This window comes from Enhydra lutris, unplaced genomic scaffold (assembly GCF_002288905.1).
Source record: "Enhydra lutris kenyoni isolate GAN:26980312 unplaced genomic scaffold, ASM228890v2 scaffoldscaffold9, whole genome shotgun sequence".
Taxonomy (NCBI): domain Eukaryota; kingdom Metazoa; phylum Chordata; class Mammalia; order Carnivora; family Mustelidae; genus Enhydra; species Enhydra lutris.
The window spans coordinates 74,796,931-74,822,988 of record NW_019154093.1 but is presented as its reverse complement, the minus strand read 5'-3'; the positions used below and the strand labels follow the sequence as shown (position 1 = coordinate 74,822,988).

Below are 26,058 nucleotides of genomic sequence, written 5' to 3'. Positions count from 1 at the left end.
GGGCAAAACCACTAAATATGGAAAACCTGACTCTTGACCAGCAATGCTTTGGAAGAGAGAGATCTTGATCAAAAGATCAAAAGGGGCAAGGTGAAAATAAAAGGAAATCTCATTTAGAATGGTGTTGGGAGACCAACAGAGGGAGCCTTCATGCCCTACCAGTCATTATTTGGTGACCCAACTGGGAGGGATGGATCTTGCACATGGATTCTACTTGACTACCCAAGCAGGAGGAAGAAAGGCTCTCTCCTGCTCCTGCAACAGTCCAGCTAATGAGAAGCCACTGTACTTTGAACTCCCTGTTAACCACGATGGAAGTTTTATTGATAACAGTCTTCCCAACTTAAAGGAGTGTTCCTCTCCTGTTCTGCAGATTTGACAATAGACCTGCCATATCTTCTTCATCTGGATAGCTATCTGCTATTCGCAAATAAACCCATTTTTGCTGGTCAGATAACTGGCAGTTTTATTTTTAAGGTTAATATGCCACACTTGCAGTCTCCCCCATTATCAACATTTCCCACCAGAGTGGCACATTTGTGTGCCTCTGTAATTTACATTCAAGTGTCCTCTTGGTTGTGTACATTCTGTTGGTTCTGCCAAATGTATAATGACAGGTATCTACTCTGTAGTAGCATACAGAATAGCTTCACTGCCCTAAAATCCTGTGTTCTCTGTTCATCCCTCCCCTGACCTTAACCTCTGTGAACTACTGGTCTTTTTACTGTCTCCATAGTTTGGCCTTTTTTGGCATGTCATATAGTTGGGATCCTATGGTGTTATGATTGACTTCTTTCTCTTAATAACATTCATTTCAGATTTTGAGACCTCATTACTTTTTAGAAATGAATAATATTCCACTGTCTGAATGTATCAGTTTATTTTTCCATTCATCGATTGAAGGACATCTCGGTGGCTCCCAAGTTTGGGAAATTATTAATAAAGCTGCAGTAAATATCCGAGTGAAGTTTTTTTGTGTAGACATAAGTTTAAACTCATTTGGGTAAATACCAAGGAGTGTGATAACTGGATTGTGTAGTAAAAGTATATGTAGTTTTATAAGAAACTTCCAAACTGTCTTTTAAAGTGGCTGTGCCATTTTGTATTCCCACCAGCAATGAATGAGGGTTCCTGTGGCTCCACATCTTCACCGGCATTTGGTGATGTCAGTGTTCTGGATTTTAGCCATTCTAAGAGGCAAGTACTAATCATCTTATTTTTTAAAATTTTGAATCACAAGTGTAGTTTTAGATTTCTGTATGTAGTTTGACATTAGTTATCTGATTAATGTTTGTCATTTCCCTAGAGACTGTGGGCTTCGTGAAGGCAGGGACTGCTTCTGGTTTTGTTCTTGTTATCACCTATGTGTAGATGCCTCAGGGCTGCCTCAGACATAGGAGACCATGATGAATATTTGAATAAATGAGCAACCAGCTTTAGCAGTTCATTTGGGAGGTGAGCTTTTGCACAAGGATCCAGATCTATTGAAGATAAGGGAGCAGAACTTGACCTACTGAAGCCATTCCTGGGACTCTAGTTCACCTGAGGCTATCAGAACTCTGCAGCACCTGCAGCCATGCTTGGAAACATCCTGTCATCTGGCTTTAAGAACTCCCAGTATAGGTGGTGCCATTTATGTAGAATCTAAATTACTCAATCCAATCCATTTTCCCTTAGACGAATATCCAAATTTTCCTTTTTGCCTTAGCTGAGGAGGAAAACTGGCTTCTTACTCAAGCACATCTTCAGGGCTCCATGGCTGTCTCTGTTTCTCAGGCTGTATATGATGGGGTTGAACATGGGTGTCAGGATGGTGTAGAGCAGAGAGAATCCTTTGCGCAAGAGTTGTGAAGAATTGGCTGAAGGCACAAGGTACATGGCAATGAGTGTCCCATAGAACACTGTGGCCACAGTGAGGTGGGAGGAACAGGTGGAGAAGGCCTTTCTCCGGCCTGTGCCAGATGGAATTCTTAGGATAGCAAAAAGAATGCAGGAGTAAGAGGCAGCTATGAGGAGAAATGGAACCAGAGTTACTGCTGAGGAGGTGGCAAAGGCAATGGTCTCTGTCAGTGAGGTGTCCATGCAGGAGAGATGGACCAGAGGGGTGAAGTCGTAGAAGAAATGATCAATCTCATTGGGTCCACAGAAGGTTAGTCTAGACAGCAGGACCAAAGTGATTGCTGTAAGGAGGAAGCAGCAGAGCCATGAGCTGGCAGCCAGCCTAATGCAAAGGGGGCCAGTCATGAGGACAGGATAGCGGAGAGGTTGGCAGATGGCCAGGTATCGGTCATAGGACATCACAGCGAGCAGGAGACACTCTGTTGCAGCCAGGGATCCAAAGAAGTAGAATTGGGTCAGGCACCCAGCCACAGAAATGGCCTTCTGTTCGGCTATGATAATCAGCAACATCTTGGGGACAATATTGGAGGTATAGCAGATCTCTAGAAAGGACAAGTTCACCAGAAAGAAGTACATGGGGGTGTGGAGGTGCTGGCTGAGCAAAACTAGAACAATTAGGATGTTTCCAGAAACAATTAAGACATAGAAAACAAAAAACATCACAAAGAGGAAAATATTTAGCTGTTGGTTGGAGGAGAGTCCTCGAAGCACAAATTCCACTATGGTCGTTTGGTTTTCCCAGGGCAGGATTACCATGCCTTGGCTTCCCTAGAACACCCAGTGATAAGACGTGCAAAGTACAGAAAGTTCTAGCTTACATATAGACCACGGTCTGACAGTGGGTGATTTTCATTCCCTGCTCAGGTTTTTGGAAGGGTTTTTATTTCAGTAGAGGAGTATCATCTTTTTTTCCAAAGCCTGAAATGGTAAAGAAAATAATTTTCAGTAAGAACTTATGATGGCTCCAATCCCTCCTTCTTCTCCTGCCTGTGTCTTCATTTCATCAGGAGTAATGTCAGGCTTTGGGGAAAGCAGGACATTGAACGAAGGGGAAGAAGAATTCAAAGGGGAGGCAGGACAGAGGAAAAACAAAGGAAAGAAGAATCATCTGCTGTGTGCTCATTCTGAATGCACTATGGTAACTTGGGGAATTTTGGAAAGAAAAGAAGATCTAAAAGGAAGGTAGGCACATTCCAGAGTTTATGAACGCTCAGTCAGAACCTAGAAAATCAAGGGCCCAGGCCAAAGAACCCTCCTCTCCCTCCTCAGGCACTGGTTATACAGGGATCCTATCCTACCTATGGTCCCTATCATATCTGCTATGCATTTTTCCCCTTTCAACTTCTCAGGGAGTTGAGAAGTAAGTTTCTTTTTTCTGTTACAGTTTCCAGAACATTAGCAAGAGAAAATCATGTGCGTGCACTTGCTGGTGTAACTCAGAGGCAGGGGTGCTTTCTCTCACAGTTTTGTTTTTTTTTTTAAGATTTTATTTATTTATTTGACAGACAGATCACAAGTTGGCAGAGAGGCAGGCAGAGGGAGAGAGAGAAGCAGGCTCCCCACTGAGCAGAGAGCCCGATGTGGGGCTCGATCCCAGGACCCTGGGATCATGATCTGAAACGAAGGCAGAGGCTTAACCCACTGAGCCACCCAGGCGCCCCTCTCTCACAGTTTTAAAAATTAGGTCATTAAAAAATTTTTGTGAGTGGCCTGGGTGGCTCAGTTGTTTAAGCGTCTATCTTGAGCTCAGGTCATGATCCCTGGGGTCCTGGGAGCAGCCTGCTTCCCCTGCTTGTGCTTGTGCTTCTGCTCATGCTCTCTCTTCTTTCTCTCTCTCTCATGCACATGCACTTTCCCCCCTCTCAAATAAGTAATAAAATCTTTTTTATTTATTTGACATACAGAGATCACAAATAGGCAGAGAGGCAGGCAGAGAGAGAGAGAGAGGAGGAAGCAGACTCCCACTGAGCAGAGAGCCCGATGTGGGGGCTCGATCCCAGGACCCTGGGATCATGACCTGAGCCGAAGGCAAAGGCTTAACCCACTGAGCCACCCAGGTGCCCCTAAATAATAAAATCTTTTTAAAAATGGGGGTGCCTGGGTGGCGCAGTCATTAAGTGCCTGCCTTTGGCTTAGGTCATGATGGTAGGGTCCTGGGATTGAACCCCACATTGGGCTCTTTGCTCAGCAGGGAGCCTGCTTCTCCCTCTCTCACTCCCCCTGCTTGTGTTTCCTCTATCGCTGTGTCTCTCTCTGTCAAATAAGTAAATAAAGTTTAAAAAAAAAAGATTTTATGTTGGGCAGCAGTAAATGGGAGAAGATTCAGAACTAGGTGGCCTAAGGCACTATGTACAATATAGTATAAGGTAGCCACAGGTTCTTTTGAACGAGATAAAAAGGCCCAGGTCTCCTCCTCAATTCCATCTTGGTCCAAGCCATAGGCCCCATCCAAAAGTTCAGGACAGAAAGAGTACTTACCCAAGAAATACTGCTATCCTCAGACAGGGCCAGAGGCTGAAACCATTTGACTCTTCTCAACCATCTTGTACTGGATCTGTTACCTTCTTTTTAAAAAAATTTTATTTATTTATTTATTTGAGAGAGAGAGAGAGAGCAAGCAAGAGCACAAGAGGGGGTTAGGGAAAGGCAGACTCCCTGCTAAGTGGAGATCTCAACTTGGAGCTCGATCCCAGGATGCGGGATCATGACCTGAGTTGAAGGCAGACACTTAACCAACTGAGCCACCCACACATCCCTGGGTCCGTTACCTTTTAAAAGGAGAGGGGCGCCTCAGTGGTTCAGTGGGTTGGGCCTCTGCTTTCCGCTCAGGTCACGGTCTCAGGGTCCTGGGATCGAGTCCCACATCGGGCTCTCTGCCCCTCTCTCCCTGCCTGCCTCTCTGCCTACTTGTGCTCTCTCTCTCTCTCTGTCAAATAAGTAAATAAAATCTTTTTAAAAAGAAAGAAAGAAAAAGATAGTTGTGGAGAAAGCGAATGCCTGCAAGTGGAGATGGGAAGCCCCATGTGCAGGTACGGAAAGCAGCGGGGTAAAAAAGGGTTGTTACCAGGCCAGAGAGCCCTATACAAAGCCAAGGGTATGGCTTCATAAGGGTCAGACTTTGAAACAAGTTATTTAACTTCCCTGAGACATAGTCTCTCATCCATAAAATGGGATACCAGGAGGGAGAAGAACTTAACATGTGCCTAGAATGTGCAAAACCACAAATACAAAGGCTGCGAGATTGCTGGCTGTTCCGGGCTGCCAACCTTATGTAAGTTCACCAAGAAATTGCCTTTACTTTGAAGGGGCGTTGGCAACAAGTGCTGTTTGTTTTGCCACTTCCTGCAGTGTTTGTGTATGTAATTGTGGGAGTCAGAAAGCTCTTCCAGTGATGTCATCATACTAAGAGCTCCTGGCAATAAATGAATCCCATTTTAAAATTGACCCAGTGTCCTCGGCATCATTCGGTGGGGCCCCAGTCCTAGCTTTCCAAGTGACTTGCAGAACTAACCTGGAATTTGCGTTGACTGAGAGTCCCGGTGCCCAGGGGACGCTTGGCCACTGGTGACTCAGATTCTGAGCCCGTTGAACAGAGTGTGGGGAAGGCACAAAGAGACACCTTCTCTCCATCCCTGAAAAGCACAAGTAAAGATCTGAGATCTCGGAGGGAGGGCTTTGGTCTGACCGCGCACAGCCAGACTCCTGGTTGCTGCTGCATTTTCTGCCAATGAGAAGGACATCATTGGATCCCAGGCATGTCCTAAGTGCTGAAAACATAGACTGCTGTCATTGCAGCAACCTTCTGGTAGGTGACTACCCTGACTTGTTTTCCTTCCTTTCCAGATGAAGTCACAGAGAATTAAATCACTTACCCATGGTCTTCAGCTAGAGAGTGGCAGAGAAGAGTTCAGACTTGACCCCAGTCTTTCACTTCTAACCACAGACACTGCTTTCCTGGGACCTAGGTACATTAGTTAGTTTTCATTGTATCACCAAAGCCGGAAGAGGAAAGTTTCCACGAAGCATGGTTTTAACATCAGGGAAAGTGAGGGCTGCATTGTTGGCTGATGAAGCGGCCATCCCATACAGGGTCACGAACCCTAGCAACCTCTACCTGTCACCTGGACTTGCCTTCACATGGCTACTTTGTTGTCCTTTCTTTATAATCTTAAAAAAAAAAAAATCAAGTCAGCCTCTTACCTTAAAAAAAAAATCCAAGAGCACTTGAGAACCGGCCTAGGGAATTACCACTTCCCTTCTACCAGGAGGTTAATGACATTTCTGCTGCGGGGCTGTGGCACCAGCTGGATGCAGTGCAGAGATGTGATGAAGAATGGAAAGCCAGTGAAAGGTAGGCCAGAACTAACTGTGGATGCCTTGTTGAGAGCTCGGGCTCTAACACTAAACAGGCCTGGATTCCAGTCCCTGCTTGACCATGCAGGGTGTAAGCAAAGGCATTTTATAACCTTTAAGGGAAGAAGAACTCTGCTGTCTCCAAGGGGTGCAAATGAGGACTCGTAGGGCAACAGAGAGGTTGGTGATCCTGGCCAACCTACCCTAGCGCACAGCCACTATCTCTTGCTCTTCTCTTCTTAGCAGAAGTGAGGAAATCATGCCCTTATGTTAACTCTGCTCTGGTATGCTTCTTGTTCTAGAGCCACAAGCCCAGACAACGTGTCTGTAATTCATGTGGGCCCAGGGCTGGGGTCAGAGTAAGGGCTCAGTTAGTGGTAGACTTTTCTCCCTCCCCCCTCCTCTCCTCTTCACCTCTTTCTCTGCCCTCCCCTTTTTTCTCCCCAGTTACATCAGCTCAGTTTGTACTATCTAAACGTAGGCGATCTCTTTTAGGAATCCCTTCACTGGAGATGTTCAACATGAATAAATTTGAAAACAATTAAAGGAGACTTAAGCACTAGAGAATTATTGGGGTTTGATGATTTTTCACATCCCTTCCAAACTTGAGGTTTTTTGCTAATTGGGAAACATTCCATTCCCCCCAACACACACCCAAAGCAAATTTGTAAGAAAGAGAAGAGAGTTCTCAAGAAGCAAAGTAAAAACAAATACTCAGTAAGGAATCACAGGTTTTGCTGCTTCCACTAACCAAAAAGCAAGGGAGAGCAGGAAGGGACTCGGGTGCTGTCTGAGTGCGATCCTTTCTCGCTGAATTAAGTGGTTGGTCAACTAACAAATCAATTCAGCCAACACTTGGCTTGTTGACGAGGGCTCTTGACTCTTGGCAGTGGCTGGTGAATTCAGGTGAACAGCTGGTCAACCAGATAGACAGATAGTTTGATTTTGTTACTACCACTGATAATTGATTTAATGTGCTAGGGAATTGTACCCCCAGCCTTAGTTAACAAAGAACAGACTCAAAACAGGAAACACGGAAGACAAGATGAGAGGTGGGCAGAAGAGATGAGCTTTACCTCTGCCTCAGAGGTGTCCACTCCTGCTGTGGGGAGCCAGGCCACAGAGAAGGGACCATGGCATGTCCACCTCCCCTGGATTCAGAGAATTGGGCTACACATCTGGAATCCTGCTTTTATCCAGAGAGTTACCTCCCTTGACAAAAACTAAATTGGGGCTGTCTTTCCACATGAACCTAGGAGGCCACTTGAATTTTGCTCCTGTCTCAAGCTTCCTCTGTGTAAACTGGAGTTCCTCTGCACCTCCCCTGACACTGCTGCTCATGGGCATTTCCCAAATGACTCTGGTGGGGGGAACTGCTGTTTGTTTTGCAAATTATGTGAAGCCAGGTTATTACCTTCACCTTAGAGGAAGTCTTTTTTCCTTTGCTTTGTGTTAAGCTTCTATCTTAATAATGACTATTTGTATTCATAGTACCTGTATAAAGAACTTAAGTGATTAAAAATGCATAGTTATATTATTCTTTGGGGAGTGGATTAAAACAATATTTTGAAAGAAGTATCAATTTTATTCTATCCTCTGGAAAAAGATGGCTGGGCATTTCCTTATTGCATAGGTTTGATAGGGAACTGAAACAAATATCTGTGATAGCAAACATTTATTGTCAAAGCCAGTAGCTAGGATTCTAAAGAACTTGTGTCCTCCTGGATACTTGTCATTTATTAAAAATTGTAACTGGGGCAAGCCCTGTTCTAGGAAACTTAAGTTTGTGATTGGCAACCTCATGGAATTAAAATGATCATCTACTGACAGGCATTACAAACTGAAGAGATTCTTGCTCCAGCTAACAAATTAATACAGCTGTCCGATAAGTATAACAAATGAAACGATAAAATAATCAATGACTTGAAATGACCTCATTTGTTCATTAGAACCGAAGTGTTTTCTCTATGAACTAGTACCCAGACTTCCTGAAACCTTGGTATTTGCCACTATTTGAACTCATGAATCAACAAGTATCTGAACCATGACCTTTGGCTAGGATGTCCTCATCGAAATCTACGGAGTAACCACTGTATGCCAGGCTTTGGGCTAAACCTGTGCTCTCTGTAATCCTTACAACCTCTGTCCTTATTGCCCATCTTACAAATGAGGAAATCCAGGCTTCGAGAGAGGAAGTGACTTGTTCAAAGTTACCCAAGCAGAAGAATGTAAGGGGGCTGGGATGGACCGAAAGCTCTGTGAAGGCAGAGCGTGTCCATTTTCATCACTGTTGTATCTACCTCCGATCCTGGCACACAGCAAGAGTTATAATATAGTCATATTTATAAATTTTATAAATGCTCTATTAATAAAAATTAATATTTATAAATATTAATATAAAATATAAATAATACTTATAAATCAAATGCATAAATCTGTGAGCAAATGTCTGCCTTCAAATACAGTGTTCTTTCTATTTCAGCAAGCCCCTTCCTCCAGTCAAGTTAAAAAGGGGCTGAAGGGCAGACAGTCCCTCCCTTGCTGTCCTGCCCTCTGCCCCTTTGTGGGGTATTCAATAAACATCGGTCTCCTTTAAAAAGGGGCGGGGGGTGCGGCTCTGGTACCTGAATTGAGGCTATGGATAGGTAATAGAAGTGGTTCTCGATGGTGAAAGTGTTTTTAAATGGCAAATTATACCAAAAAAATGAAAAGGCCACTGATAAAAACAGCAAAGATTATTTTATTTAGAACGAGACGATTTGGAAGAAGCCTTCTTCAGTATTTAAGCCATTAGTTATTTTGCAGTTTCTAAGAAGTTTTTTCCCCCCAAAAGATTTTTATTTTATTTATTTATTTGAGAGAGAGAATGAGAGCATGAGCCAGAGGGAGGGTCAGAGAGGAAGGGAGAAGCAGGCTGCCTGCTGAGCAGGGAGCCTGATGTGGGGCTCATTCCAGGATCCTGGGATCATAACCTGAGCCAAAGCAGATGCTGAACCTACTGAACCACCCAGGAGCCCCACGAGTAAGTCATGGGGATAAAAGGTACAGAATAGGGAATATAGTCAATGGTGTTGTACTAGTGTATGGTGACAGATCACAGCTACACTTGTGATGAGCACAGCATAACATAGAAACTTGTGGAATCACTATGTTGTATACCTGAAACTAATATAACATCATCAACTTTACTTCAAAATAAAAGGAATGCAAGCTTTCGATAATGTTCTGTAGCTGGTACAGATTCAGACCTTCAACCATAGAGCATAGCACAAGAAGCAATTGTAACTCTAATCCTTTGAATTCAAGAAGGACTTAATGTCTCTATACTGTAAGCCTTCCGAAGGTGAAAAATTCTAACAAGAAAACATTAAAATAAAAGCATTGAGCCTAATGTATTCACTTGAGTTATTCAATATGATTAGGAATGTAACTTTGTGACTGTAATAGAAAATTAACTGTATGTTTGGCTGCCTTTTACTTTTTCTTTTTTTTTTCTCCTTTGTCCCTATCCTTAGGAACCCCATGCCCCATTCTATCTCAGCAGCTTTGTAATTGTTGACTCTATGTAGACTCTCTCTTGTTTTTATGTCGGTGTGTTGGGTATCTTTATTTCAGTTTAATTTATTTGTTTACTTGGTTATTAACCATCTCCCCCACAAAACTAATCCTACAAGAGCAGGAAACTCTGTCTTATCTGCTGCTGTATCCCAGTAGACAACTGTGTATCTCCATTTAGTAGATAATAACTAGCACATAGTAAATAATAACTATTTACAGTATCAAAAAGAAAGAACAGGCTCCCAATGGAGTCACTTGTGCTAAGCCCCACCAAGACTCACTGTCTAACCCAATTGCAGTTTCAACCTCTCCCAAGAGTGGAATTTTCAGCCTTTCCCGGGAGTGGAATTTTAAACCAATCAGTGGAATTTCCTGATCAGCACTAGTGAGGTCATCAGTGTGATAAGACTCCCTGCTTTTCCCGTACAGAAAGATGACCTTGAAAATAATTCTTTCTTTTCTTTTGCTAATAACCTCCTTGCCCTGCCTAATTTCTTTTTTTAATTTTATACTTATTTTATTTTATTTTTTCAGTGTTCCAAGATTCATTGTTTATGCACCACACCCAGTGCTCCATGCAATACGTGCCCTCCTTAATATCCACCACCAGACTCACCCATCCCTCAACCCCCCTCCCCTCCAAAACCCTCAATTTGTTTCTCAGAGTCCACAGTCTCTCATGGTTCATCTCCCTCTCCAATTTCCCCCAACTCACTTCTCTCCATCTCCCAGTGTCCTCTGTGTTATTCCTTATACTCCACAAGTAAGTGAAACCATATGATAATTGACTCCCACTGCTTGACTTATTTCACTCAGCATAATCTCTTCCAGTCCCGTCCATGTTGATACAAAAGTTGGGTATTCATCCTTTCTCATGGCTGCATAATATTCCATTGTATATATGGACCATATCTTCTTTATCCATTCATCTGTTGAAGGGCATCTTGGCTTTTTCCACAGTTTGGTGACTGTGGCCATTGCTGCTATGAACATTGGGGTACATATGGCCTTCTTTTCACTACATCTGTATCGTTGGGGTAAATATCCGCTAGTGCAATTGCCCTGTCTAATTTCTGCTTATCAAATCCTTCCATTTTATATGGTACATGAGAGCTGCCTTTTATTTGCTAGATGTGATGCTGCCCAACTCAGAAATTGTTGAATAAAGCCAATTAGATGTTCAAATTTACTCAGTTGAAATTTTGTTGTCCAACAGATTGGGGGCAGCAACAGGCATCCGTTCTGACAATGAGAAACAAAGGTATGCCATCCTGTCAACCTTTTGAATTCACTGTCTTTTTCACTATTTCTGAGTCAGTTCTCTTGGTTCTGAGCTCTGCTGTCTTTGCATCAAGCTCTTGATTTAATTGGCTTTCTAGTCAGTATCCCATTTGATTGGAAACCCCAGCCCTTGGTTTTGTCTCCAGAGCCCTGGATTCCATGTTGGACCTGCCAGTGGCAGCTGCAATTTCTCATTTGTTTGGAATCAGTTCACATTCCCATTTGTTGAGCTCTGTTGATTCAGTTGTTTTTTTTCCCCAGTCCAAAGTTCTACAGGACTTGGTGGTGGTTACAGGCTGGAGTCAGACTGTCTGATTTAAAAATCAAATTAGGTCTGGGGTTGGACTGGGTTTGACTCAAGCTGGACTGGGTCCAGTAAATCCTGTTGCTAATAGGGATCTCAAAAGCCAGAAAGCTGCAAAAATTGATGGGAAGTATCAAGAACTTAAAGGCTGTTAGAGCACTTGCCACCTCAGGAGCATTCCCATGGTAGGATAAATTGGTTATATAACTGGCCAGATTGGGTTTCCTGCCATCCTCAAGACAATTTCCACACACTGAGTGTAAAACAGCCCACAGTTCCAATCCCCACAGCATATCCCTCTTAGATGTAAGTTTGTCTCTGAGAAACCCAAAAGCCTAGCTTTAAAAAAGGGTGGGGGGAGCTTCTTTATATCCAGAGGGTTGAGTGTGCCACCTTTTGGCACACCTGTCTATTTTATGTATAAAGACTGGTCCTGGAGGTTATATATAGTTACAAAAATGGCAAAGTCTTACTAATCACAACCTAGAATTACAGTGGCCATTATGAGGAATGTTCCAACTAGATATGATCATTTAAGAAGTACACTTGAGAGGTGCCTGGGTGGCTCAGTGGGTTAAAGCCTCTGCCTTCGGCTCGGGTCATGATCTCAGGGTCCTGGAATCGGGCCCCGAGTCGGGCTCTCTGCTCAGCAGGGAGCCTGCTTCCTCCTCTCTCTCTGCCTGCCTCTCTGCCTACTTGTAATCTCTGTCTGTCAAATAAATAAATAAAATCTTTAAAAAAAAAAGAAGTACACTTGAAAGTAAGCGTTCCCAAATTAAACAGAATGGGATATCTCTTAATTGTCATGCAGAAGCCTCTGAAAGGTTTCAAAATTCCAAAATGGTTTCATTAAAAGATTCATTGCAGAAGTTTATTTTGAAAGGCAGAAGGTTAATGAAAAAGAGAAAAGACACCGGAAATGAAAGACTATGACTATAAGAAGTAATCCCTACTGTTCCCTTCTACCTTCCTTTGAATATTCTGAGTTGCTTTTCCACTCTGAAGAGACTATTAAAAAGTTATCCTTTAAAATAAGACCACCTGGGGCACCTGGGTGGCTCAGTGGGTTAAGCCTCTGCCTTCGGTTCAGGTCATGATCTCAGGGTCCTGGGATTGAGCCCTGCATCAGGCTCTCTGCTCAGCAGGGAGCCTGCTTCCCCTTCTCTCTCTGCCTGCCTCTCTGCCTACTTGTAACCTCTCTCTGTGTGTCAAATAAATAAATAAAATATTAAAAAAATAAAATAAGACCACCTGAGGCTACAGGCACACCTCTTCAGGTATATTTTACTCCTTGGTCAAAGACCAAACTAAGGGCTTTAGTTAAAGAACTTTTTTCAACCCATGGAGGATCCTCAAACATTTTTGTAAATAGATTACCTCCTGAGCCCCGTCAAGAGAAGAAAATAAAATTTCACATTGGCCTTTCCTTTCCAAATCCAGACCAACTGGTTATTGATCTTCTCTTCCAAGGATAGCTATTGGCTTCTTGCTTGTCTGATTTTATTTCTAAGAACTCGTCTTGGGTTTCTGCCTGCTTGGGGCATATAGGTTGTGGGTTTGTCTTTGGCTATCTTTCGGAGTATCTCTAGATCTTGTGAAGATAGTATTATCTTTTGTACTCTCTTTGAGGATGTCTCTTGGTTCTGTAAGGTTAATACTGATGAAGGATAATTGAAGGCAGGCAGGCAGGGACAAGGGCCCCATCCTAAAAGGAAACCACCCTTAAAAGGGTTTTACACTGCTCTGGAAGGAGCCCTCCACCCTTTCTCATATGATAAAAATCTGATTGGATGACAGGCGCAGGGAGGGTTAATCAGATTAAAACAGCCCACCAACAAACCCATAAATACCCCTAGACTTAGAAACTCTGGTGGCAAACCCTTTGGGTCCCCTGCCTCCTTGTGAGCTTTGTGCTATCATTTTGCTGTTGCTCAATAAACCTTGCTTTGCTGCCTACCACTCTGTCTGGTCTGCTTCTTCATTCTTCAAATTGACATGACCAAGAACTGTGGGCACTGATGGAGAAAAAGCGGAGAAAAATTCTGCAACAAACTGACAGAAATATTTACTGTCTGTCTGAAACCTGACAAGATATTTGAAAGGATTTAATAACTTTATGATTAGAGGTTTGACCAAATTTGAAACTGGTATTCAGAACCTGATAGGAATATATTTAGGTCTTCTCTCCTAAGCTAAGTGTACACTGAGGGAAAGAGAAATAGACCAACTTAGGTGGGTGGGTGTGTCAGTCCTTGACATCACTTAGGTGGCACCCCAGTTCTTTGAGGAATTAAAAACAATTGTTCTGGGGCGCCTGGGTGGCTCAGTGGGTTAAAGCCTCTGCCTTTGGCTCAGGTCGTGATCCCAGAGTCCTAGGATTGAGCCCCGCATCGGGCTCCCTGCTTGGCAGGGAGCCTGCTTCCCCCTCTCTCTCTCTGCCTGCCTCTCTGCCAGCTTGTGATTTCTGTCTGTCAAATAAATAAATAAAATCTTTTAAGAAAATTGTTCTTATTTGGCAATCTGGTCTTTATAGGACCAGCAATATGGCTCCAGAAACAATTCAAAGTCCACCAATCATTTTTACCAAACCCCAGACCTCCCCTGTTTATTTTGAAAGGCTTGTAACTATTGTAAAAATTCTGGCCTTCAAGGGAACAAAACTTCTTGGAGAAGCTTGCATTATTCTTTTTCTGTGCCTTTGATATGTAAATATTCTACCAGTTTTCTCAAGAATTCTTATGAAGACTATCTTTGTTATAAAAATTTCAAGGAGGTATTTTTTTTAATTATGTTCAGTTAGCGAGCATACAGTACATCCTCAGTTTTTGATGTAGTGTTCAACGATTCATTAGTTGCATGTAACACCCAGTGCTCTTCACAACACGGGCCCTCCTTAATTCTTATCAAGAAAAAAAGAGGGGAAGGGAGGTCATTTGGAACTTGATTTGTCAAAGACCAACACAAATCTTGTTATCTATATACATCTGTCTATGTTAGATTCTAATCCTATTAATTGCCTTTGAGGTCTTGTTATATCCCTATAAACTGGACCAGATCCTAAATCCTGGTTTCTTCAAATGTCTGGCTAATATCTGTCTCCAAAATAGCATTTCCAATTTTCTCTCAGTATGTGATCTTAGGGTCTGGCTTCTTTCATTTAGCATTATAGATTTTAAGGATTCATCCATGTTATAGCACATATTAGTACTTTATTCTTTTTATGGTTGAATAATACTGCATTGTATAGCTATATCACAATTTATCTATTCATCAGTTGATGGAAATTTGAGTGACTTTAGTATTTTTATTTTAATTCTTTGGATGTCACAAATACTACTATAAACATTTGTGTACATGTTTCTCTTCGGTTTTTAATTTTCTGGAATTGTCGGATAATATGATAATTCTGTTTTTACATTTTGAGAAACTGCTAATGCATTTTGACCATGATTTTACCATTTTATATTTTCACTAGCAGTGTATGAGATTTCCAATTTCTTCACATCTTTATCAACACTTACTATCTTCTTTTTCTTATCATTAGAGCCATCCCAGTGGAAGTGATATAGTATATCATTGTGGTTTTTATTTATACTTCTATAATGACTAGTGATGTTGAACATCTTTTCATGTGTTTAGTGGCCATTTGTATATATTCTTTGGAGAAATCTCTATTCAAGTCCTTTGTTAATTTTTACAATTGGGTTTTTGTTGTAGAGTTCTAAGAGTTTCTTGCATATTCTATATGCTAGATTCTTATCAGGTATGTAATTTGCAAATATTTTTAATATGCTTTGCAAATGTTATCTCTAATTCTGTGGGTTGATCACTTTCTTGGCAATGTGTTTTGATGCAGAAAAATTTTATTTCATTAAACCCAATTTATCTTTTTTTTTCTTAATCTTTTGCTTTTGCTGTTGTATCTAAGGATGTGTTGCTAATCCAAGGTCAAAGAGATTTATCCCTATGTTTTCTTCAAAGAGTTTTATATATTTACCTCCTACATTTAAATCTTTGAATGATTTTTTAATTTTATTTTTAAAGTTTATTTTTTATAAACATAGAATATATTTTTATCCCCAGGGGTACAGGTCTGTGAATCGCCAGGTTTACACACTTCACAGCACTCACCATAGCACATACCCTCCCCAATGTCCATAATCCCACAGATCTTTGAATGATTTTGAGTTAAATTTTGTCTGTGGTGTGAAGTAAGGATCCAAACTCATTCTCTTGTATGTAAATATCTAGTTATTTCATCATCAATTGTGGAAAAGATTTTTTCCTCCATTGAATGGTCTTTGCATGATTCAAAAACCAATAGACCATGGATATAAGGGTTTATATCTGCACTCTAAATTTTATTTTAGTGACCTGTATATTTATCCTTCTTTTATCAAACTAGACTTTATTTTTAAATTATATTTCATTAAAATTTTGTATTTAATTTATTTAATTTACATTTCATTTTATTGATTTATTTAAATATTAAATTTGTTTATTTAATAAAATTAATCAAAATAATTTATATACTAATTAATGAATTATTAATTAAATAGAATGCTATTTAATTGATTTCTTTTAAAATTATTTTAATATTTTTCTCTTTCAATTTTTTATTTAAATTCTAGTTAGTCAACATATAGTGTAATATTGGTCTCTAGAGTAGAATTTAGTGGGAAAAAAAGAATAGAATTTAGTGATTCATCACTTACATATAATACCCAGTGCTCCTTAATACCTATCACTCATTTAGCCCTTCCCCCACCATCTCCCTCCAACAACCCTCACTTTGTTCTCTATTGTTAGTGTCTTGTGGTTTGTTTCCACTCTTTTTAACCCCCTTCCCATACGCTCATTTGCTTTTTTTCCTACATTTCACATACAACTGAAATCATATGGTATTTCTTTCTCTGACTGACTTATCTTGCATAGCATAACACACTCTAACTCCATCCACATCATGGTGAATGGCAAGATTTCATTCTTTTTGATGGCTGAGTGTGTACTCCATCGTACATATCTGATTTCTCCTCTTTCACTTGTGATTTTATTAATTTTGATCCTTTCTTTTTTCTTTTTGATAAGTCTGGCTAGGGGTTTATCAACTTTATTAGTTCTTAAAGAATCAGCTCTTAGTTTTGTTGATCTGTTATACTGGGTATTTTTTGTTTCTATATCATTTATTTCTGCTCTAATCTTCATTATTTCCCTTCTGCTGGCTTTAAGCTTTATCTGCTGTTCCTTTTCTAGCTCCTTTAAGTGTAAGCTCAATTAAGTATTTGAGACTTTTGTTGCTTCTCGAGGAAGGCCTGTGTTGCTATGTGCTTCCCTCTTTCGACAGCATTTGCTGCATTCCAAAGGTTTTGGACCATTGTGTTTTCATTATTATTTACTTCCGTCTATTTTTTAATTTTTTCTTAAATTTTCTTGTTAACCCATTCATTCTTCAGTAGGATATTCCTTAACCTCCAAATGTTTGTGGTCTCTCCAATTTTTTTCCTTTGGTGACTTCTAGTTTCATCATGTTGTGGTCTGAAAATATGCATGGTATGATCTCAGTCTTGTTGTACTTGTTTAGGGCTCATTTGTGACCCAGTATGTGATCTATTCTGGAGAAAGTTCCATGTGCTCTTGAAAAGAATGTGTATTCTGCTGCTTTAGGATGAAATGTTCTGAATATGTCAACATGTTAAGTCCATCTGGTCCACTGTGTCTTTCAAACCCATTGTTTCCTTGCTGGTTTTCTGTTTATGTCATCTGAGGGGCATTAAAGTCTCCTGCTGTTATTGTATTATTATCACAGAGTTTCTTTATGTTTGCTATTGATTTATATATTTGGGTGCTCCCATGTTGGGGGGCATAAATATTTACAATCGTTAGATCTTCTTGTTGGATTTTCCCCTTTATTATAGTATAGTGTTCCTTTTCATCTCTTGTTACAGTATTCAGTTTAAAATGTAGTTTGTGTGATACAAGTATAGATACCCTGGCTTTCTTTTGATGTCCATTAACATGATAAATTGCTCTCCATCCCCTCACTTTTAATGTGCAGGTGTCTTTAGATCCAAAATGAGTCTCTTGTAGGGAGCATATAGATGGGTCTTGTTTTTTAATCCATTCTGATACTCTTTGTCTTTTGATTAGAGCATTTAGTCCATTTACTTTCAGAGTGATTGTTGATAGGTATGAATTTAGTGCCATTGTGTTACCTGTTAAGGTTGTGTTCCTGGTGATGTTCTCTGTTCCTTTCTAGTTTTTGTAGCGTTTGGTCTTTCTTTTCCCCACTCAGATAATCCCCTTTAAGACTTCTTGCAGGACTGGTTTAGAGGTCATGCACTCCTTTAGTTTTTGTCAGGAAACTTTTAATCTTTCTATTCTGAATGGTAGCTTTGCTGGAGAAAGTATTCTTGGCTGCATATTTTTCCCCTTCATCCCATTGAATATAACATGAAGCAGGCTTCTAGCCTGCCAAGTTTCTGAGGATGCATCCACTGTGAACTTGATCTATCTTCCTTGGTAAACTAAGGACTTTTTTTTTTCCTTTGCTGCCTTCATGATTCTTTCCCTGTCTGTGTATTTTGTGGATTTGACTATGATATATCTTTGTGATGGCTGGCTTGTGTTGAATTTAATGGGAATTCCCTGTGCTTCTTGGGTTTCAATGTCTGTTTCCTTCCCCACATGAGGGAAGTTTTTAGCTATACTTTCCTCAAATAAGCCTTCTGCCCCTTTTTCTTTCTCTTCTTTGGGAACACCTATGATATGAATGTTACTATGCTTTAAGGAGTTGCCAAATTCCTAAGTCTACATTTGTGATCCAATACCTTTCTTTTCCTCTTCATTCCAACTTCATTATTTTCAATGGTTTTATCTTCTGTATCACTGATTCATTCCTTTGCTTCATCGCTCTCCTCATTGTTATTGCATCCATCCAGTTTTGCATCTTGGGTATAGCATTTTTTATTTTGGCCTAGCTAGCTCTAAGTTCTCTATCTCTGTAGTAATGAATTCTCTAGTGTCTTTTATGCTTTTCTCAAGCCCAGCTAGTATTATTATGATTATTGTTTTAAATTCTGGTTCAGTCATCTTACTTGTATCTGTATTGATTTAATACTGGAGCATGACTTCTTCCTGTTCTTTCTTTTGGGGTGAATTCCTCCCATCTTGTCATTTATGGGGTTGTGTGTGTGTGTGTGACTGCTAGGAAAGCCTGTTGTATTCCTGCTCCTGAAAGTAATGGCTGTACTAAGGAGAGGCCCAGGGTGCCTGGGTGGTTTAGTTGGTTAAGCATCTGCCTTAATGCTCAGCAGAGAGCCTGCTTCTCCCTCTCCTTCTGCCTGCTTCTCCCTTTGCTTGTGCTCTCTTTCTCTCTCTCTGTCAAGAAAGAAAGAAAGATAGAAAGAAAGAAAGAAAGAAAGAAAGAAAGAAAGAAAGAAAGAAAGAAAATCTTTAAAAAAAAAAAAGAAGAACTCAAAAATTAGGGGAGATAGATCCTAGGTGTGTTTTTATCTGTTTGTTAAAAGAAGCTATATCTGTGGTGCCTGGGTGGCTCAGTCAGTTAGGTGTCCAACTCTTGATTTCAGCTTAGGTCACGATCTCAGGACCATGCTCGGAGCTGGGTGTCAAGCCTGCTCTCTCCTTCTTCCTCTGTCCTCCCACTCCCAACTCATGCACTGTCTTTCTCTACTTTTTCAAAGCTTTTATTTATTTATTTTAGAGAGAGAGCAAGAGAGCACAGAGTGGTGGGGAAGGGGAGAGGGAGAAGCAAGCTCCCCACTGAGCAAAAAGCCCACTGTGGGACTCCATCCCAGAACCCTGAGGTCATGACCTAAGCCAAAGGCAGATGCTTAACTAACTGAGCCACCCAGGTGCCCCATCTCTTCTCTCTCTTAAAAAAAAAATTTTTTTTTAAAAAGCTAGATCAAAAAGAATTAAAAATTTTAAAAAAGAAAATAAACCAGGTCCTATCTGTGTTTTGGTCTGCTTGTTCAAAGAAGCTAGATCCAAGAAATAAAAATAATAATAATAATAAAGGGAAGCCAGAACCTCGGTGTGCTTTGGTCTTCTTGTTAAAAAAAGCTAGATCCAAAAATACATACATACATACATACCCAAAGGAAGCCAGAACCTTTTCCCCCTAAAGCTGAAATGTTGTGGCACCCTGTGATCAGTGGAGTTGGTGCGGGTGAGGGGTTTACGCTGGTCCTCTGGGGGAGGGACCTTCTATGCTTATTCTCAGGCCGACTTGCCCTAGTGAAGATGCACCTGCAGTTCCTTGAGGGGCAGGGCTTTGTGTAAGTAGCTCCAGCCTCCACTTGGTGGCACTGTTTTGCCCACTGAAATCAGTGTTGATGGGCATGGCAGATAATGGCAACACCAGCTCTTTCCTTCCAGGAGAGGGGAGCTCTCACCTGCCACTCCTTAGCAAACCCTCACAGAAGTGCAGTCACCCGTCTTCTGTCCCCAGGTTCTGTCAGATCCCTGCCTTCACCCTGCCTATGTCTGAGCCATCCACCTGCCAGGTGGGACAGCCCTCTTGTGTTTTATCTCAGGCATGAGGCTGGGTTTCAAAACTCCAAATACTATAGATCTGCCCAGCATGGATCCTCTAGGAAAGGGTCTTGTGCTGTGGCCCGGTGCCAGCTTGTCCCAGAAAATGATCTCATGACTCTGCAGCAGCTCAGAGTTTATGGTAAAGCTCAGCAAAAAGTCAACACGAAGGTTCACTGCCCTCAGCCGGTATTCCCTTTCCTGTTAGTGAATGGGGCAGCAAAATGGTACCTGCCAGGTCTTTTGTCCCCAGAATGGCCATGCCACCTCTCCCAGATGCACTCCAAGAAGGGGAATTTTTTTCTCCCTGTGTGATCCAGGGGAATCCTCCGATCATGCTGCCCACTCCTGGGTCTCTGTCCTGTTTCCCCACCGGAGCACTGCTCAGCCCACCAGGTGAGAACCTGGTGATGGTGTGGACCTCTAATACTTCAGACTTTCTGCTCCATTACTTATAAAAACCTGAGGTATTCAGCCCCTCTCCTTTCTCCAGTGAATGGCTTTGGGGAAGAGTTTTTCTCATGCATTCCCCTGTACATATTTTTCTCTCTCTCTCCGCTCTCTCTGTGATCAGGGCTCCTTCCTGTCCATAACACCTGCAGCTCTTCTCTCTCCCAGATCAACTCTCTGCAGAGAGTATTGTCTTAACAATTTAAGTCTTCTAACGCATGAATGTAGACAAATTTTCATTTATTTAGGTCTTTAATTTCTTCATCCAAGTTTTGTAGCTTCCAATTCACAAATCTTATACTTCTGTGGTTAAATTACTTCTAAGTATCTAATTCTTTTTTATGGTATTACAGACAATTTTTTCTTAATTTTAAGAGTTCATTGTTTCTGTCTAGAAATTGATTTTTGTATGTTAATCTTGTATCCTGCAACTTTGATTAATTTCTTCATTAATTTTAACACTTATTTTGTGTGGATATGTTAGGATTTTCTCTATATAATGTCATTCGCAAATAAAAATAATTTTAGTTCCTCCTTTCCAATTTTGATGCCTTTCATTTCTTTCTCTTGCCTAACTGTCCTGGCCAGAACTTTGAGTACAGTATTGAACTGAAGAGACAAGTGTGGACATTCTTGTTCTGTTCTTGATCTCAGGGGGAAAATTTTCAGATTTCATCATTGAATATAATGTTAGGGATGAGTTTTTCATATATGGCCTTTATCATGGTGATGAAGTGCCCTTCAGTTCCTAGTTTGTTGAGTGTTTTCTTTATCAGGAAAGGTTGTTGGATTTTTTCAAGTGCTTTTTTCTATATGAATTAAGATAACCATATGATGTTTTTCCTTCATTCCATTAATCGATTGCATTACATTGGTTTTCTTTCTTTTTTTTTTTTAGTTTTTATTTAAATTCCAGTTAGTTAACACACAGTATAGTTTCAGGTGTACAACATAGCGCTTCAACACTTCCATACAACACCTGGTGCTCATCATGATATGTGCACTCATTAATCCCCAACAGCTATTTCACCCATCCCCCCACTCACCTCCCCTCTGCTAACCATCAGTTTGTCTTCTACAGTTAAGAGTCTATTTCTTGGTTTTTCTCTCTTTTCCCCCCTTGTTTACATTTTGTTTCTTAGATTCCACATATGAGTGAAATCATATGGTATATGTCTTTCTCTGACATATTTTGCTTAGCATAATTCTCTCTAGTTCCATCTATGCCATTGCAAATGACAAGATTTCATTCTTTTTTATGGCTAAGCAATGTTTCATTGTATATATATACCACTTCTTCTTCATCCATCATTTGATGGACACTAGAGCTATTTCCATAATTTGACTATTGTTGGCAATGTTGCTATACATGTACATCCGAGTACATGTATACTTTTGAATTAGCATTTTTGTATTCTTTGGGTAAATACCTAGTAGTACAATTGCTGGATCATATGGTGACTCTATTTTTACCTTTTTGAGGAATCTCCATACTGTTTTCCACAGTGGCTTTACCAGTTTGCTTTCCCACCAACAGCACAATAGTGTTTCCTTTTCTCTACATGCCAGCCAACATCTGTTGTTTCTTGTGTTGTTGATTTTACCTATTCTGATGGGTGTGGAGTGACATCTCATTATACTTTTGATTCCCATTTCTCTGATGGTAAATCATGTCAAGCACCTTTTCATCTGTCTGTTGGCCATCTGAATGTCTTTGGGAAAATGTCTATTCATATCTTCTGCCTATTTTTAAATTGGATTATTCATTTTTTGAGAGTTGGGTTTTATAAGTTCTTTATATAATTTGTATACTAACCCTTTATCTGATATGATATTTGCAAATATCTTCTCTCATTCTATAGCCTGCCTCTTAGTTTTGTTGATCGTTTCTTCACTGTGCAGGAGCTTTTTATTTTGATGTCATTCCAAAAGCTTATTTTTGCTTTTGTTTCCCTTGTCTCTGGAAACATATCTAGAAAGAAGTTGCTACAGCTGATGCCTGAGATGTTATTACCTGTGTTCTCTTCTACGATTTTTATGTTTCATATCTCACATTTATGTTTTTAATCCATTCAGAGTTTATTTTGTATATGGTATAAGAAAATGGTCCAGTTTCATTCTTTTGCATGTTATTGTCCAGTTTTCACAATACCATATGTCGAAGAGACAGTCTTTTCCACACTGGATTTTCTTCCCTGCTTTGTTGAAGATTAATTGAACATACATTTGTGCATTCATTTCTGGATTTCCTATTCTATCTCACTGACCTGTGTATCTGTTTTTGTGCCAGTACCATACTCTGTTAATTGCTACAACTTTGTAATATAACTTGAAATCCACAATTGTGATGCCTTCAGCTTTGCTTCATTTTCAAGATTGCTTTGACCTTTTGGGGACTTCTGTAGTTCCATACACATTTTAGGATAGTTTGTTCTAGCTCTGTGAAAAATGCTGTTGGCATTTTGATAGGGATTGCATTGAATGTGTAGATGGCTTTGGGTAGTAAATACATTTTAACAATATTTTTTCTTCCAACCCATGAGCATGGGATATCTTTCCATTTCTTTGTGTCATCTTCAATTTATTTCATCAATGTTTTATAGTTTCCAGAGGACAGGTCTTTCACCTCTTTGGTTAGGTTTATTCCTAGGTATCTTAGGGCTTTTCACGGAATTGTAAATAGGATTGATTCTTTAATTTCTCTTCCTGCCACTTCATTATTAAATGGCAGGATTGCCATTATTGTCATTATTTTGGCAGGATTTGGCAGGATTGCCAAATGTCATTATTGAATGACAATTGAATTGTATAGAAATGTAACAGATTTCTGTATTTTGGTTTTGTGTCCTGTGACATTACTGAGTTCATGTATCATTTCTTACAGTTTTTTTGGTGGAGCCTTTTGAGTTTTCTATATAGAGTATCATGTCATCTGCAAAGAGAAAGTTTTACTTTTTCCTTGCTGATTTGGATGCATATTTTTTCTTTTTGTTGTCTGATTGCTGTGGTTAGGACTTCCAGTACTATGTTAAGTTATAGGGTTGAGAGTAGACATCCCTGTCTTATTCTTGACCATAGAGAAGAGGATCTCAGTTTTTCCCCATTGAGGATGATATTCGCTGTGGGTTTTTCATATATGGTCTTTACTCTGTTGAGGTATGTTTCCTCTAAACCTACCTTGTTGTGAAGGTTTTTTTTCATGAATGGATGTTGTACTTAGTGAAATGCTTTTTCTGTGTTTATTGAAATGATCATGTGGTTCTTATCTTTTCTTTCATTAACATGATGTATCACATTGATTGATTTGTGACATTGAAGCACGCTTGCAATCCAGGAATAAATCCTACTTGATCACGGTGAATGATTCTTTTAATGTATTATTGGATTCAGTTTGCTAGTATTTTGTTGAGGATTTTTGCATTTATGTTCATCAGAGATATTGGCCCATAGTTCTCTTTTTTCGTCATGAACTTACCTGGTTTTGGTATCTGGGTAATGCTGGCCTCATTGAATATGGAACTTTCCCTTCCTTTTGTATTTTTTGGAATAATATGAGAAGAACAGCAAAAATAAGTCTTCTTCAAATGTTTGGTAGAATTTGCCTGTGAAACCATCTGGTCCTGTCTTTTGTTTCTTGGGAGGTTTTTTATTATGGATTCAATTTCTTTGTTGAATATCAGTCTGTTCATGTTCCCTGTTTCTTCCTGTTTCAGTTTTGGGAGTTTATATGTTTCTAGGAATATATCCATTTCTTCCAGGTTGTATAAGTTGACATATAGTTTCTCATAATATTCTCTTATAACTGTTTGTATTTCTGTGGTGTTGGTTATTTCTTTTTTCTCTCTTGTGATTTTTTTGTTTGTTTCAAATCATATTAAATTTATTTTTGCAAAACCTGTGATTTTATTTACTTGAGTCTTTTCTCCTTTGTTTTTTATAAGTCTGGCTACATAATTTTTAAGTTTTTTTCAAAGAACAAGCTCCTGGTTTCCTTGATGTGTTCTATTGCTTTTTTAGTTTCTATATCATTTATTTCTGCTCAATCTTTATTATTCCTTTCCTTCTGCTTGTGTTAGGCTTTGTTTGTTGTTCTTTTTCTAGCTCCTTTAGGTATAAGGTGTGGTTGTTTGAGATTTTTCTTGCCTCTTGAGGTAGGCTTGTTTTGCTATATACTTCCCTCTTAGGACCACTTTTGGTGCATCCCAAAGGATTTGGGTCACTGTGTTTTCTTTTTCATTTGATTCCATGTATTTTTTTTATTTGTTCTTTGGTTTCTTGGTTGACCCATTTATTGTTTAGTAGCATGCTATTTAATCTCCATGTATTTATGGTCTTTCTACATTTTTCTCTTGTGGTTGACTTCTAGTTTCATAATTTTGTGGTCAGAAAAGGTACATGGTATGACTGTAATCTTTTTTTTATTTGTCAAGGGCTATTTTGTGACCTAATATGTGATTGATGTATTCTGGAGAATATTCTATGTGCACTTGAAAAGAATGTGTATTCCTCTGTTTTAGGGTAGAATGTTCTGAATATATTTGTTAAGTCCATCTTATTTAGCTCCTTATTTAAAGCTATTGTTTCCTTGTTGATTTTCTGTCCATCCACAAAAGTGGGGTGTTAAAGTCCTCTATTATTATTGTATTATTATCAATTAATTCTATTATGTTTGTTATTAATGGTTTTATATATTTTGGTGCTATTTTGTGTGCATAAATATCTACAATTGTTATATTTTCTTGTTGGATTGTCCCCTTTATTGTTATATAGTGCCCTTCTTCATCTCTTGCTATGGTACTGCTGAGGTACTTTGTCACCCTATGTCTTTTGACTGCAATGTTCAGTCCAGTTACAGTCAAAGTAATTATTGGTAGGTATGCATTTATTGCTATTTGGTTATTTGTTTTGTGTTTGTTTCTGGAAATTTTCTCTGATCCTTTCTTGTCTTTCTCTCTTTCGTGTTTTGCTGATTTTCTTTAGTGATATATTTAGGTCTCTTCTTCTTTATTTTTTGCATGTTTATTGGTGGTTTTTTTTAAATCTATGGTTACTGTTGTGTTTGTATATAATCTCTTCTGCATATGGCAGTATGTATTAAGTTGATGGTTATTCAAGTCTGATCCGATTCTTTTCTTCTCTCTTCCCCCATATTTATGTATATGTTGTTATATTTTATAAACTTTTTTGTGAGTTTCTTGACTGATTTTTACAGAAATATTTATTTTTACTGCCTTTTGTGTTTCTTGCCTTTATACTGTCACTTTTGGTCTCCTTTCTACTCAGAGATTCCCCTTTAATTTTTCTTTTGAGGCTGGTTTAGTGATCACAAAGTCCTTTAGTTTTTCTCTTCTGGGAAACTCTTTATCTCTCCTTTTATTCTGCATGATAGCCTTGCTGGATAGAATATTCTTGGCTGCAGATTTTCCCATTCAGCACTTTGCATTATATCATGCCACTCCTTTCTGGCTTGCCAAGATTCTGTTGAAAAATACCCTGCTAGCCTTATGGATTTTATCTTATAAGTTAAGGACTTCTTTTGTCTTATTGTTTTTAAGATTTTTTATTTCTCACTTTTTGGGGGGATGAATTTCTCCATCTCTTCATTTTGTCCAGAAAGGAGAAGAAGGAAGAAAAAGAAAAACAACAATAACAACAACAAC

General features: G+C 39.6%; 1 protein-coding gene across 1 annotated transcript; it reads right to left on the bottom strand.

Annotated features, from left to right (window-relative positions):
* Nucleotides 1–1,704: 1,704 nt before the first annotated feature.
* Nucleotides 1,705–2,655, bottom strand: LOC111142945 (olfactory receptor 11A1-like). Its single transcript, XM_022496301.1, has one exon. The coding sequence runs from the start codon at nt 2,653–2,655 to the stop codon at nt 1,705–1,707; it is 951 nt and encodes a 316-aa protein (XP_022352009.1).
* Nucleotides 2,656–26,058: the final 23,403 nt, after the last annotated feature.